General features: G+C 40.6%; 1 protein-coding gene across 2 annotated transcripts in view; it reads right to left on the bottom strand.

Moving 5' to 3' along the window:
* The window catches only part of slc12a1 (solute carrier family 12 member 1), a 150801-nt gene that overhangs the window by 127348 nt on the left and 8341 nt on the right, over window positions 1–15112 (bottom strand). For both annotated transcript variants that reach the window (XM_073024915.1, XM_073024914.1), the window contains exons 2-4: window positions 9279–9404; window positions 7409–7484; window positions 2124–2219 (exon numbers count right to left, since the gene is read on the bottom strand). In XM_073024915.1, the coding sequence (XP_072881016.1) occupies window positions 2124–2219; window positions 7409–7484; window positions 9279–9404 (298 nt within the window). The remainder of the gene's footprint in view (window positions 1–2123; window positions 2220–7408; window positions 7485–9278; window positions 9405–15112) is intronic.

Here is a 15112-nt window from a genome sequence, read left to right on the forward strand (position 1 = left end):
TGACGATTAAAGAGGAGGAAGTACTGGTGCTTTTAAGGAGTATAAAAGTGGATAAATCTCCAGGTCCTGACAGGATATTCCCTAGAACCTTGAGGGAAGTTAGTGTAGAAATAGCAGGGGCTCTGACAGAAATATTTCAAATGCCATTAGAAACGGGGATGGTGCCGGAGGATTGGCGTATTGCTCATGTTGTTCCATTTTTTAAAAAGTGTTCTAAGAGTAAACCTAGCAATTATAGGCCTGTCAGTTTGACGTCAGTGGTGGGTAAATTAATGGAAAGTATTCTTAGCGATAGTATATATAATTATCTGGATAGACAGGGTCTGATTAGGAACGGTCAACGTGGATTTGTATGTGGAAGGTCGTGTTTGACAAATCTTATTGCATTTTTTGAAGCGGTTACTAGGAAAGTTGATGAGGGTAAAGCAGTAGATGTTGTCTATATAGATTTCAGCAAGGCCTTTGGCAAGGTTCCACATGGAAGGTTAGTTAGGAAGGTTCAATCTTTAGGTGTTAATATTGAAGTAGTAAAATGGATTCAACAGTGGCTGGATGGGAGATGCCAGACAGTAGTGGTGGATAACTGTTTGTCAGGTTGGAGGCCGGTGACCAGTGGTGTACCTCAGGGATCTGTACTGGGTCCAATGTTGTTTGTCATATACATTAATGATCTGGATGATGGGGTGGTAAATTGGATTAGTAAGTATGCAGATGATACTAAGGTAGGTGGCGTTGTGGATAATGAAGTAGATTTTCAAAGCTTGCAGAGATTTAGGCCAGTTAGAAGAATGGGCTGAAAGATGGCAGATCGAGTTTAATGCTGATAAGTGTGAGGTGCTACATTTTGGTAGGAATAATCAAAATAGGACATACATGGTAAATGGTAGGGCATTGAAGAATGCAGTAGAACAGACTGATCTAGGAATAATGGTGCATGGTTCCCTGAAGATGGAATCTCATGTGGATAGGATGGTGAAGAAAGCTTTTGGTATGCTGGCCTTTATAAATCAGAGCATTGAGTATAGGAGTTGGGATGTAATGTTAAAATCGTACAAGGCATTGGTAAGGCCAAATTTGGAGTATTGTGTACAGTTCTGGTGACCGAATTATAGGAAAGATGTCAACAAAATAGAGTACAGAGGAGATTTACTAGAATGTTACCTGGGTTTCAGCACCTAAGATACAGAGAAAGGTTGAACAAGTTAGGTCTTTATTCTTTGGAGCATAGAAGTTTGAGGGGGGACTTGATAGAGGTATTTAAAATTATGAGGGGGATAGAGTTGACGTTGATAGGCTTTTTCCATTGAGAGTAAGGGAGATTCAAACAAGAGGACATGAATTGTGAGTTAGGGGGCAAAAGTTTAGGGGTAATACGAGGGGGAATTGCTTTACTCAGAGAGTGGTAGCTCTGTGGAACGAGCTTCCAGTATAAGTGGTAGAGGTAGATTTGATATTGTCATTTAAAATAAAATCGGATAGGTATGTGGACAGGAAAGGAATGGAGGGTTATGGGTTGAGTGCAGGTCGGTGGGACTAGGTGACAGTAAGCATTCTGCACGGACTAGAAGGGCCAAGATGGCCTGTTCCCGTGCTGTAATTGTTATATGGTTATAAGAGTGCTTGATGGCTCTGGGCCTGTATTCACTAGAATTCAAAGAATGAGGGGTAACCTAATTGAAACCTATTGAATGGTGAAAGGCCTTGATAGAGTGAATGTGGAGAGGATACTTCTTATGATGGGAGAGTCTAAGACTAAAGGACACAGCCTCAGATTGGGGGGGGGGCAGACACGAGGAGGAATTTCTTTAGCCAGATGGTGGTGAATCTGTGGAATTCTTTGCCACAAGCAGCTGTAGAAGCCAAATCTTTATACATAGTTAAGGGAGACATTGATAAATTTTTGCTTGGTCAGGGCATGAAGGGATACAGGAAGAAGGCAGGGGATGGGGACTGACAGGAAAATTGGATCCACCATGATGAAATGGCAGAGTAGACTAGATAGGCCAAATAGCTTAATTCTGCTCCTATATCTAAGTCTTAAAATATGATCAACCAATTATTTTCCTCTTATATCCACATTGTCACGATTTTTTCAAAGCAGTGTAAGAAAATTTTATAATTACCTCCTCGAACAATTCCATTGGTGCAAATGGCTGACATTGAAATACCCGTTAAGACAGTTACTAATGTACTTAAGCAAATGACGACCACGCCAAGACCTGAAAAGAATCCCAGATACACGTTAAGCATCTCTCACACTTAGTGATCTATGCAGCAATTCAATCCTTCATTGCTAGCTGCTGAACTAGAAGTCTGTTAAAGGAATCCAAGCTATACTCTTCCTTGGATACTTGAAATGTACCAATAAATAAAGGAAATACATGTACTAACATTCAGCAACTATCTGAAATGTACTAAAAACTGAAAGGAATCCTTGAATAGTGTACCTGTAATGTACCTATAAGAAAAATGTGCACTGGTTGCACCCCAGGAGTGAACATCCGATCCTTATCCTGTGTCTGTCTTTGTATAATTGTGAGCAAAGATTAAAGTATATAGGGATACAGGTGGGTTTTGACTACCTTTTGAAATTCAGTGGCTTTACTTTGGTGAAATGCATTTTTAAGAAAACAGGAGTACATTTGCTTTCCCTAAACAATCAAAATTTTAGTTAGCATGTTTTAAAGTTGTTACAAATTTTGTTAGTTGATCCAATACACTGGAAAATCTACTCATCTAGCACTGAAGTCCTTAAGGTGACAGATTATCGGAGATTTATTGTACTTGGCAAGTATGAAACTAGTCTGCTTCTTTCACATTCAGAGTCGTTGGTAATAAACAGAAACCAGAAAACCAAATGCAGAACCTATTTGAAATATCAGCATTCTTGTGCTGTAGTTATTTTAAAAATCTACTTGTTAAAGAGAATTTATAAAAAAAACTAAATAAGGCACTAAATACTAGGTTAGACCCAGAGGTTTGATGTTGTAACCATCATTGATTCATGGTTGAAGGATGGTTGTAGCTGGGAGCTGAATGTCCAAGGTTACACATTATATCGGAGGGATAAGAAGGTAGGCAGAGGGGGTGGTGTGGCTCTACTGGTAAAGAATGGCATCAAATCAGTAGAAAGATGTGACATAGGATCAGAAGTCTAGAAAATGAGGCAGGATAAATAATAATGGGGGACAAGCAAATGGCTGCTGAATTAAATGAGTTTTTTGCATCAGTCTTCACTGTGGAAGACACTAGCATTGTGCCAGATATTGTAGTGTGTGAAGGAAGAGAATTGGGTGCAGTTTCTACTACAAGGGAGAAGGTGCTCAAAAAGCTGAAAGACCTAAAGGTACACAAGACACCCGGACAGATGAACTGCACCCTAGGGTTCTGAAAGAGATAGTGTTAGATATTGTGGTGGCATTAGCAAAGATCTTTCAAAAATCATTGGAATCTGGCATGGTGTCAGAGGACTAGAAAACTGCAAATGTCATTCCACTCTTTGATAAAGGAGGAAGGCAGCAGAAAGGAAATTATAAAACAGTTAGCCTGACTTCAGTGGTTGGGAAGATGTTAGAGTCAATTGTTAAGGATAAGGCGATGGAGTACTTGGTGACACAAGGCAAGATAGTACAAAGTCACCATGATTTCCTTCAGGGAAAATCCTGCCTGACGAACCCGTTAGAATTCTTTGAGGAGATTACAAATAGGATAGATAAAGAGGATGCAGTGGATGTTGTATATTTGGACTTTCAAAAGGCCTTTGACAAGGTGCCATATATGAGGCTGCTTACCAAGCTAAGAGCCCGTGGTATTACAGGAAAGTTACCAACATGGTTAGAGCATTGGCTGATTGGTAGGAGGCAGCGAGTGGAAATAAAAGGATCCTTTTCTGGTTGGCTGCCAGTGACTAGTGGTGTTCTGAGGGGTTGGTATTGGGACCACTTCTTTTTATGCTGTATATAAATGATTTAGATGATGAAATAGATGGCTTTGTTGCCAAGTTTGCAGATGATACAAAGATTGGTGGAGGGACAGATAGTGTTGAGGAAACAGGTAGGTTGCAGAAGGACTTAAGACAGATTAGGAAAATGGCCAGGAAAGTGAGAAATAAAATACAATGTTGGAAAATGCACAGTCATGCACCTTGCTAGTAGAAATAAATGTATGGACTATTTTCTAAATGGGGAGAAAATCTAAAAATCTGAGATACAAAGGCACTTGGGAGTCCTTGTGCAGAACACCCTGAAGGTTAACTTGCAGGTTGAGTTGGTGGTGAGGAAGGCAAATGCCATGTTAGCATTTATTTCAAGAGGTCTAGAATACAGAAGCAAGGATGTGATGCTGAGGCTTTGTAAGGCAGTGGTGAGGCCTCACCTTGAGTATTGTGAATAGTTTTGGGCCCCTCATCTTAGAAAAGATGTGCTGACATTGGAGAGGGTCCAGGAGGTTCACAAGGATAATTCCAGGAATGAAAGGGTAATCATACAAGGAATGTTTGATGGCTCTGGGTCTGTACTCACTGGAATTTAGATGGATGGATGGGGGAGGGATCTCATTGAAACCTTTCAATTGTTGAAAGGCCTAGACAGAGTAGATTGGAAAGAATGTTTCCCATGGTGGAAAAGTCTAGGACAAAAGGGCACAGCACAGGATAGAGGGGTGCCCTTTCAAAACAGATGCAGAGAAATTTCTTTAGCCAAAGGGTGGTGAATTTGTGGAATTTCTTGCCACATGCAGCTGTGGAGGCCAGGCCGTTGGTTGTATTTAGGCAGAGACAGATAGGTTCTTGACTGGACATAGCATCAAAGGTTACAAGGAGAAGGCCAGGGACTAGGGTTGAGGAGGAGAAAAAAAAGTATCAGCCATGATTGAATGGTGGAGCAGACTTGCCGGGCCTGATGGCCTAAGGTCTAAGTAGGAAAACTGCCAGTCATTCTTGCTTAAGTGTCATGCCTCTCAAAAAGGCCTGTCATCAAAATACTTATCAGATTTTGAAAGGAAAAGAAATATCAGGTACAACTTTTTAAGCAAATGTTCTCTTAAAAAATTTCACACAGCCAATCTCATTTGCGAATTAACTTTTGATAGAAATCTGTACATGCCATTATTTATCTTATTAAGCATCTCAGCAGATGTGGAAAGGGCATTTTAAGAAAGGAAAAAAGCAAATGAATTACTTTGCTTGAATCTTAGCATTTATTTCATTTTTCCTTTATACAAGAGAACATACAGAATATGGTTTTACATATTTGAAGTTTTAACTTGTTCTTCAATATGCAAGGCAAAAGATTTGACAAACTTTTTTTAGATATGTGGCAGACAGTATATTGACTAACTGCTTCACAGCCTAGTATGGAAACACCAATCCCCTTGAATGGAAAATCCTACAAAAAGTAGTGTATACAGCCCAATCCATCATGGCCAAGACCTCCCACCACTGGGCACTACACAGAGCACTGTCGCAAGAAAGCAGCATCCATCATCAGGGACCTCCAGCACATACATAATGCTCTCTCCTCACTGCTGTCATCAGGAAGGTGGTACAGGAGCCTCAGGACTCACACCACCAGGTTCAGGAACAGTTATTACCCGTCAACTATCAATCTCTGGAACCAAATAGTATAACTTCACTTGCCCTATCACTGAAAGTTCCCACAACTTTCAAGGTTACTTTCAAGGGCTCTTCATCTCATGTTCAAAATTTATTATTATTATTACTACTACTTTCTTTTTGTATTTACAGCTTGTTGTGTTTTGCACACTGGTTGAACACCCAGTTGGTGCGATCTTTCATAGATTTGATAGAAGAATGCAGGGCTATGTATGAGAGAAGGGCTAGATTGATCTTAGAGTAGGTTAAAACATCAGCACAACATTATGGGTTGAAGGGTTTGTACTGTGGTGTCATGTTCTATGTTCTAAATCTGACAGGGTAACTGATAGTCCCAATCACTGCAACGGTGATTTTAACTTTAAAGAGGGTATTAATGGTCATGGTCAGATACCTGACTTCATCAAGAAAATTATGCTTTACCAAAGTCACTATTGTTGCAAACCCAATGGTTTGCAAACTTTGTAATGAAATGGTACCTTTATTCAACAAAGGTGGTAGGGATAAACCAGATAACTACAGACTGGTGACTCCAATGTTAATGGTAGGGAAAAAGTTCTCAGAGAAAGGATTAGTCTGCTCTTACAGCAGAATTAGTCAGCATAGGGTTCAGCAAAGCCTTTGTGGAAGATTGGTCTATAAAGTAAGAGCCCATTGGATCCAAAGTAATTTAACAAATTAGACAGGAAAATGACTTGTTGATAGGACACTGTAGATGAAGGTTGTTTATGTGGCCAGTGGTGTAATGCAGAGATCAGTACTGGAACTCCTGCTGTTTATCGCATACATTAACAAGTTATGTGAATGTAGAAGGTACATCTGTGAAGTTCAACATGAAATTCTGATTGGTTGCCAAGATGGCCACAGTTATGGCAGATAGAATTTATTCTTGAAAAACGTGATGTGATAGGTGTTGCATGGAGTAATTAAACTAGAAAATGCACAACAAATGTCAGATCCTAGGAAGATAAAGACAGAGCTATCTGTACATTCAGGAATCCCCAGCAACGTGGATACATGATTGTGAAAATATAAACAGGCCATTCAGCCAATCATCAATCACCCATTATACAGATCCCATTTTTGTTCTTCCTTTGTTTCTCAGGCCCTACCATTTTATATATATGTAATTTACAGTTACCAATTAACATAGTATCATAGTTGTGCTAAGAACCCAGGCAAGTATACTGGGAGAAATTGCAAGCTCCACACAGAGCATATAAACAGTTATGAGGGGAATAAATAAGGCAGATAATGAGAAAGTCTTTGTGCTTACCTGACGGGTCTTTGACCAGAAATCAACTATTTAAAGTAAAAATGTAGAAGATTTAAAGAACTTTTTTCACCTAAAGGGCATTTGAAATCTAGAACTCTTTGCTTGAGGATTGATTAGGCAGAGAGTTTCAACATTTAGTATTTAGATGAGCTCTTGTAACTATGGCATGGAAGACTGTGGGCCAAGTGCTGCAAAATGGGATTAGTACAGATGGATACTTTATGGCTGATAAACACAGAAGAATGAAGAGCCCATTTCTATGGTATTGCTCTAAGCTGCGATATACCAACTGCAGAAAAATTATAGTCACTCTAAAGAAGGGGTTCCCAACCTTTATGTCATGGACCCCTGCCATTAACTGAGGGGTCCATGGACCCCAGGTTGGGAACCTCTGCATTAAAGAGACAACTTCTGGTGTAAAGAGTCTTCTGGTGTTTTCCAATAGAAGATATAAAGTAGTGGCAAATATCACTCATCCTGAAACTTAATGGCACCAATTTATAACAAAAATGCAAACATACCTATTCCAGCCTGACCAACTATCCACGACAGTCGAATAAAAAGCATCACTCCCCATATATTTAACATGCACCGTACCTACAATACAAGACATTAACTAACTACAATTCTTAAAAGTGATAGTCATAGATATGAATCTGAAGAGAAAATTGAAACAGCTGCAATTTTGGTGAATAGAACTTCTTACATGTTAATAATTTTTTTGAAAAAATTCAAACCACGTCCATTAGAATTTGGTTATTTACACCCATCATATTTAAAAATACAAAATGACAAGACTATATTTTCCCTCAGTAGTATTTTTTTCTTGTTTCTTAACCTCCTGAGAAGGCAGATGGGAAAAAAAAACTTACATCAGCAAGCTGATACTAACATTTGCAAAAAAACAATCAGATCCAACCTTCACACGACATACCTCACAATGGCAGTGGCGATTCATCCATTTCCTGGACTACCGCTCTCATGCCCCCAACTTTCTACCAACAGCACAGAGGCAGAATTCTCTTGCTCGTCCTTCACCTTTCACCCTATCAGCCTTCACACACTGAAATGTGATGTCACTACCGGTCACATTTTCCCCTCCCACTCCTTTCTGATTTCTGCAGACATTCTATGGCTCCCAAGAACACTCACCCCTACTCTCCCACCCCTTTCATAGGAGGTACAATATTCATTTCTACACTTCCTCCCTCACACCTTCCAGAGACCCAAAAAAGTACAAGTGAAACAAAGTTTTAGATGCATATTCTCCAATCTCATTTATTGCATTCACTGTGGCCTGTTCTACATCAGCAAGACTAAGCATTAACTAGGTGAACTTTTTTTTTTGAACTCCTCTGCACCTACTGCAATGACCATCCTGACTTTCCACTTGCGTACAATTTACATGCCCTTCCTAAACCCACATTGGTCCTCAGCCTTCTCCACTGCCATGGTGAAGCTAAACAAGCCAGAACAATAGCTCCTAATTTTCTACTTGGGTAATCTATAACCTAAAGGTACAAATACTGAATTTTTCAACCTCACACAACCCACATGCCTAATCCTTTCTTTTTGCCTCTCCCTCCCACCCAGTTTCAGTCTCCTCCTTGCTGGTTTGATCTGAACACTCTACAGCTTCTGTTTTCCTATCCCTCTCCCCAAAATGGTTCCATCTACCTATCATCCCTCCCTCCTTCCTTCCATACCTGCCAGATTCCAGCACTTGCAGCATCTTGTGTTTCCACTTATCACCTTCCAGCCTCTGTCTCACATTTCAACCTCCCCTCAACTGGCTCCATCTTTCCCCTGATTCTTTCCTTGTCTGTCTCCACCTATCTCTCACCAACCACTCACTCCACTCCTCCACCTCCACCTCCTAGCTCTATCATTTCCTTCTCAACTCAATATATTAGCCATCTCCCCTCTACACTACAGCCCTGATGCAGGTCTCAACCTGAAATGATGAATTATAATTTGCCTACTCAGATGTTGCTTGACCCAGCAATTGTTCTTTGCTCCCAATGCAGCTTGAAAAGTTATTCCAGAAGAAAGTGATATTGGACAGGATAACCAAAATATAATTTTTTGTACCTGAAAAGCAACTCCTGTAAGCCATTATAGCTTTCAGTATATTGCATTTTGTGTTTATGATCTTGGCTCATTCAGTTTTATCTGAATACATTGGAAAAAATGCATGCTGGAGCCTACACATCTTCTCAAAAAGACAACACATCACTCATTTCCATTCTTTAAAAAATTTTACACTTCACAGCCAAATTATAAATTCTACATAACTATCCGCATTTTTCAAAAATGCAAACTCAGCTAAACCTTTCATTGTTATATGTCAATAAAAATAAGCATGCCATAACTTTAGCTGGAGTTCCTTACCAGCACACCTTTGATCCATCCAAACCTCACTAATTCACTTTCTGGAGGTTTTCTTCCTGCTTCATCACTTAATCCACCATCACCATTGGCAATACCTTCCACTGTACCAGGAACTGACACAATATCCTACAGATTAGAAAAAGTAACAATGATAATAATTAATAAACAGCACTTATGCAGAACTTGAGATCATGTGAAAAGTTACTTGTATAGAGTAGTACCAGAATATTAAAGTAAGTGGAGTTTGTCAGGGCTTTCTGCAGAGATCATTTGAGTTATCAGGCACTTGGCAAGGACCAATAAAAATAACTTATGTTTAAGCAGAGCAGCCATTATTAGAGTGGGACAGATTTAGAATGGTAACTGAGGCACTGGGTCAAGAGGCTTCAGTGAAAAGAGGCTGAGGCCAGTTTAAAGTTTCTGTCAAGATTCATTCTTTTTTAAAAAAAAAAATTGGTACCCAACTAGAGTAGCAAGAATGCATCTCAAGTCAATGATGTGCTACTCATACAAGACATAGGAGATCTGAGATATCTCCTGTCTCTCTGATTGCTACATCTGCAAGAAGTGAATGTGGGTGCAGCTCCTTACAGACTTTTAGGAAACTGAAACTGGATGACCTATGACTCATTCAGAGAACGAGGTGGTAATAGAAAGGAGCTACAGGAGGTAGTCACAGCTAAGTTGCAGGAGATGAGTAGTGTCAGAAAAGGGAAAGAACAAGCAGATATGCCTGTGGACATTCCCCTCAACAAGCATACTGCTAGAATGGGGGGGGGGGGGGGTGACCTTACTGAAACCTATCAAATAGTGAAAGGTCTTGATAGAGTGGATGTGGAGAGTATGTTTCTTAAGGTGGGAGAGAATAAGACCAGAAGGCTCAATCTCAGACTAGAGGGATGTCCTTTTAGAATGGAGATGAGGAGGAATTTCTTTAGCCAGAGTGGTGAATCTGTGGAATTCTTTGCCACGGGCAGCTGAAGAGGCTAAATCTTCATGTATATTTAAGGCAGTGGTTGACTGGTTAGGGCATGAAGGGATACGGGAAGAAGGCAGGAAATTGGGGCTGAGAGGAAAAATAGATCGGCCATGATGAAATGGCAGAGCAGACTCAATGGACCAAATGGCTTAATTCCGCTCCTATACCTTATGGTCTTATGGATACTGTTGAGAGCAGCAGGATAAACAATCTACTGAGGAAAAGTCACAACAACTAGGTTTTAGGCATAGAGACTGGCTCTGTGACTTAAAGGGGATAGGGGGAAGTAGAGGAGAGCTGTGGTAATAGGGGGTTTAAGAGTTAGTGGGACAGTAATTTTTGTGGACATGAAAGATACTCCAGATGGTATGTTGTCTCCTAGGTATCAAGGTCAGGGAGGCCACTGCTCAGGTTCACAACATTCTTAAGGGGGATGGTGAGCAGCCAGAAATCATGGTACATATTGATACCAACAAAATGGGTAGGAATAGGGATGAGGCTCTGAAGAGAGAATAAAGGGAGCTACATACAAAGCTGAAGAGCAAGCCCTCAAGGTTAGCAATCTCTGAAATGCTGTCTGTGCCATCTGACAATGAGGACAAGACAGAATGATTGGGCAGATGAGTGTGTGGCTGAGGAATTGGTGTGGGCAGCAAGATTTCAGATTTGTGGATCATTGTGATCTCATTAGGGAAGATATGGCCCTCACAAAAGGGACAAGTTACACCTGAACTTGAGGGGGACCAATATCCTTGCAGGCAGGTTTGCTTTGGGTGGATTTAAATTAGTGTGGCACAGGTATGGGAACCAGAGTGATAAGTCAGTGGATGAAGTAGTTAATGTAAAGGAAGAGAGACTGAAATGGTGAATAGTGCATAATTGCAGTGTAGATGGGTTAAAATGTGTCAATTTTTATGCAGGTAGTATCAGAAACAAGGGTAATGAACAGAGCATAGATCAATACGTGGAAATACAATGTTCTGGCCATGAGAGATTTGGCTATCACAAGTATAGGAATGGCTGCCAGATGTTCTGGGATTTAGACATTTCAAAAGGGACTCACAGGGAGGTAAGAGAGATGGGGGAGTGGCATGCTAACCAGGGATAGTATAACAGCTGCAGACAGGGAGGACATCCTGGTGGTATAATCTACTGAGTCAGTGTGGGTAGAAGGAAGCATTCACTCTATTATGCCCACACCATAGCAACAATGACAAAGGAGCAAATCAGAGGGAAGATTTTGAAAAGGTCCAAAAATAGGGGTTGATATCATGGGCAACTTCAATTTCGCTAATATTGATTGGTACTTCCTTAGTGCAAACTATTATGATGGAATAGAATTAGTTATGTGTATCCAGGAAGGATTCTTGCCATGGTACGTAGAGGAGAGGCTATACTGCAGCTGGTTCTAGGCAATGAACCTGGTCAGGTGACAGATCTCAGTGGATGAGCATTTTAGAGACTGTGACCACAACGTCCCAACCTTTAACATGGCCTTGGGCAGGGTTAGAAGCAGGCTGTAGAGGAAAGCATTTAACTGGGTTAGGGTGAATATGATACATTATGCAGGATCTTTGAAGCATAAATTAGGAACAGGTGCACTTAGGGGAATGCACAAAGGAAATGTGGAGGTTGTTTAGGGAGCACTTGCATAGTGTTCTGGATAGGCACGTCCCAACGAGGCAGGGAAAGGATGGTAGAGTGAAGGAACATTGGTTGACAAGAGATGTGGAACATCTAGTTAAGAGGAAGAAAGAAACATACTTCAGGTTTACGAATCAAGGATCAGACAGGGCGCTAGAGAGTTAAGAGTTAGCCAGGAAGATTAAGAAAGGACAGGAGAGCTAGGAGACACGAAAAGGCCTTGACAAGTAGGATTATGAAAACCCCACGGTGTTCTACACTTGTGAAGAATAGGAGGATGACTGTAGTGAGGTAGGACTGATCAGAGATAGAAGAGGAAACATGTCTAATCAGAGGCAGTGAGGGAAGTCCTTAATTAATTCTTTGCTTCAGCATTCATCTTTGAGAGGGACCTTAACAAATGTGAGAACAGAGAAAACAGGCTAATATGTTGGAACGTGTTGATGAGAAAATGAGGATGCGCTGGAACTTTTGACAAACATTAGGTTAGATAAGTCAACATGGCCAATGAGATATACCCCAGGATTCTATGGGAAGCGATTGCTGCATCTTTGGCAATGATCTTTGTGCTGTCACTGGTCACAAAATTGGAGGGTGGGAAATGTTATTCCTTTGTTCAAGAAGGGTAAGAGGAATAATCTTGGGAATTATAGACCAATGAATCTTACATCAGTGGTGGGCAAACTATTGGAGAGAATTCTTAGACAGGACTTATGAGCATTTGAAGAAGCATAGCCTGATTAGGGATAGTCAGCATGGTTTTGATAGGCAGTTTCTGCCTCATGAACCTGATTGAATTCTTTGAGCAAGGGACAAAACAAATTGATGAAGGTAGAACATTAGATGTGGTGTATATGGAGTTTAGCAAGGCATTTGACAGTTCCACATTTTATTTAGGGACCTTTAGAGGGTGCAAAGGAGATTTACCAGGACACTACCTGGATTAGAGAGCGGGGAGGGAAGGGTTAGATTGGTCTTGGTGTACATTAAAAGGTTAGCACATCATTGTGGGTCAAAGAGCCTGCACTGTGCTATAATATTCTATGTTCGCTTATTCAACCGGCAGATCCAAAGTTCTCAGAAAGCTTCCTTTTAATAAATTTGGAATTACAATACAATGCCATAGTACCCTGTATCATCATATTAATTCAGATGATGCAATAGATAAATGCTTCAAATTGTGATATACCATTTACTCTAACTAGAAAGGAAGGTTAGAGGAAAAGAATCAGGCAGGAATCAAGCTCCTGTTTGTTAGCCCATGATACACAAAGGAGGTGGACTTCAGTCACAGCTAGAGACTCCATTCACATCCCTGGAGAACAAGGCAGAACCAAACATTAATGGAAGTATTCGATTCTCATAAAGTTCCGATTATACAATAACACTTATTTCATCTCAAATCTTAAATTTGCTGCAGACTCAACTAATCTGCTATATATAATCTATGCTTTTGTCACCTCTAGCCTCATCATCTTCAACACAACACTGAGCAGCCTTTTCTTCAAAGCATGGCTATTTGCATCCTATATGTTTGCTGACTTACAGTGACAACCAGTTAAGAATCAAGCAATTTCTGGCATTACAGTACCGGTGACAAACAGCAACATCTTTCAGACAGCTTAAAAAACTACTGGATACTCTTCTAAATATACTTCTGAACGGCAATCAATTGCAGCCTATAATTTCCCTTTCAAGAATGTATTTTTGTACCAACTGAATGATCTGGCGCTTCTACAGTCTCCTGGGGCATTCAGCATGGATGAGATTGTGTCAATTCCTAATGGCAGAACACAAACCCGTGGTTGGCGCCATTACTCCATGCCAATTAACGCGTCGAGCAAGATTAAAATTGTCAAGGATGAGAGCAGAAAACGAACAGATGTTCAGCGCTGCCTGCCTGCGTTTGACTGGTATCTCTCGCTGCTGCCAGTGGGCAGAAGGTGCAGGAGTCTTGGATCTCGTGCCAATGGGTTCAAGAGCAGCTGCTGCCCTGCAACCATTGGGCTTCTGGATGGGCTCGCCTCAGCACCGAACATGCTCTGTAGTTGTGAACTTTTAATTGGGTACTCTGCAGTTAATTTTCCTTCTATTTTTATTTACTTTTTTTTACTATATGCATGATTTCATGGGGCACTTAATTGCTGAAGTGACTCTGCAGCTGTGGCCTGCAGCCATCAGCAGAGCACTGAGTACTCACATTTGGGGACTCTGCAGTTAATGTTGTTGGCTTACTTTTTATTGTTGGCATAATTTGTTCTTTTTGACATTGGGTGCTTGATGGTCTTGTGTGGGGTTTTTCTTTGAATGGGTTCTACTTTGTTTTTTTTCCTGTTTTGTGGCTGCCTGCAAGAAGATGAATCTCAAGGTTCTATACTGTATTCAAACTTTGATAATAAATGTTTAAAAATGACGTAGGACTTGAGGAACTTATAGGGAGGTTAGACAGGCTAGGACTTTGGAGGGCAAGGTAATCTTTGAGAGGTGTACAAGATCATGGGGGCATGAAAAAGGTGAATACACGCAGTCTTTTCTCTGGTCATAGGGAAATCAAGAACTGGGGGGACAAGTTTAAGGTATGTGATGCACCATTAATAACTCTCGGAGACGGGAGGCAAAAGATAGGCTTCTATTTGCTGCAAACGTGACCACAACATCTTGGAGACTGAAGGAGGAGCAGTGCCTCCAATCGCCTTTATACAGGGGTCTGTGGGAGGAGCCACAGGAGCAGTCAGCAGAGGGACATGTCAAGACAGGTATACACATAGTTTACCACAGTATGAGCAGAAAGATTTAAAAGCAACTTCAAGGCAACTTTTTTTAAAAATTCATAAAATGTGATATTTATGTGGAATTAACTGCCAGTGAGTTGTTAAGGCAGGTACAATAACAAGTTTTAAAATACAACTGGACAGGTACATGGATTGAAATGATTTAGGTTTGGTCCAAATGCTGGCAAATGGAACTAGCTTGGATGGGACATCTCAGTCAGAGTAATACAGCATGGAAACTAGTCTATCTATATAACTAGAAGAGAAACTGGAGAAAAATGGCACAACTTAGTGGGATTGGCCACCTTCCTTTTGTGCCAGTGAACCATGTTCTTATAATTGCATACTACACGAGTCACAGGATCAAGAATAGACTTTTATTCCTGCTCCACTGTGAAAAGATCATAGCTGATCTTTTATCTTAGTTCCACTTTTTTCTA

Source organism: Hemitrygon akajei, chromosome 21 (assembly GCF_048418815.1).
Source record: "Hemitrygon akajei chromosome 21, sHemAka1.3, whole genome shotgun sequence".
Lineage (NCBI taxonomy): Eukaryota > Metazoa > Chordata > Chondrichthyes > Myliobatiformes > Dasyatidae > Hemitrygon > Hemitrygon akajei.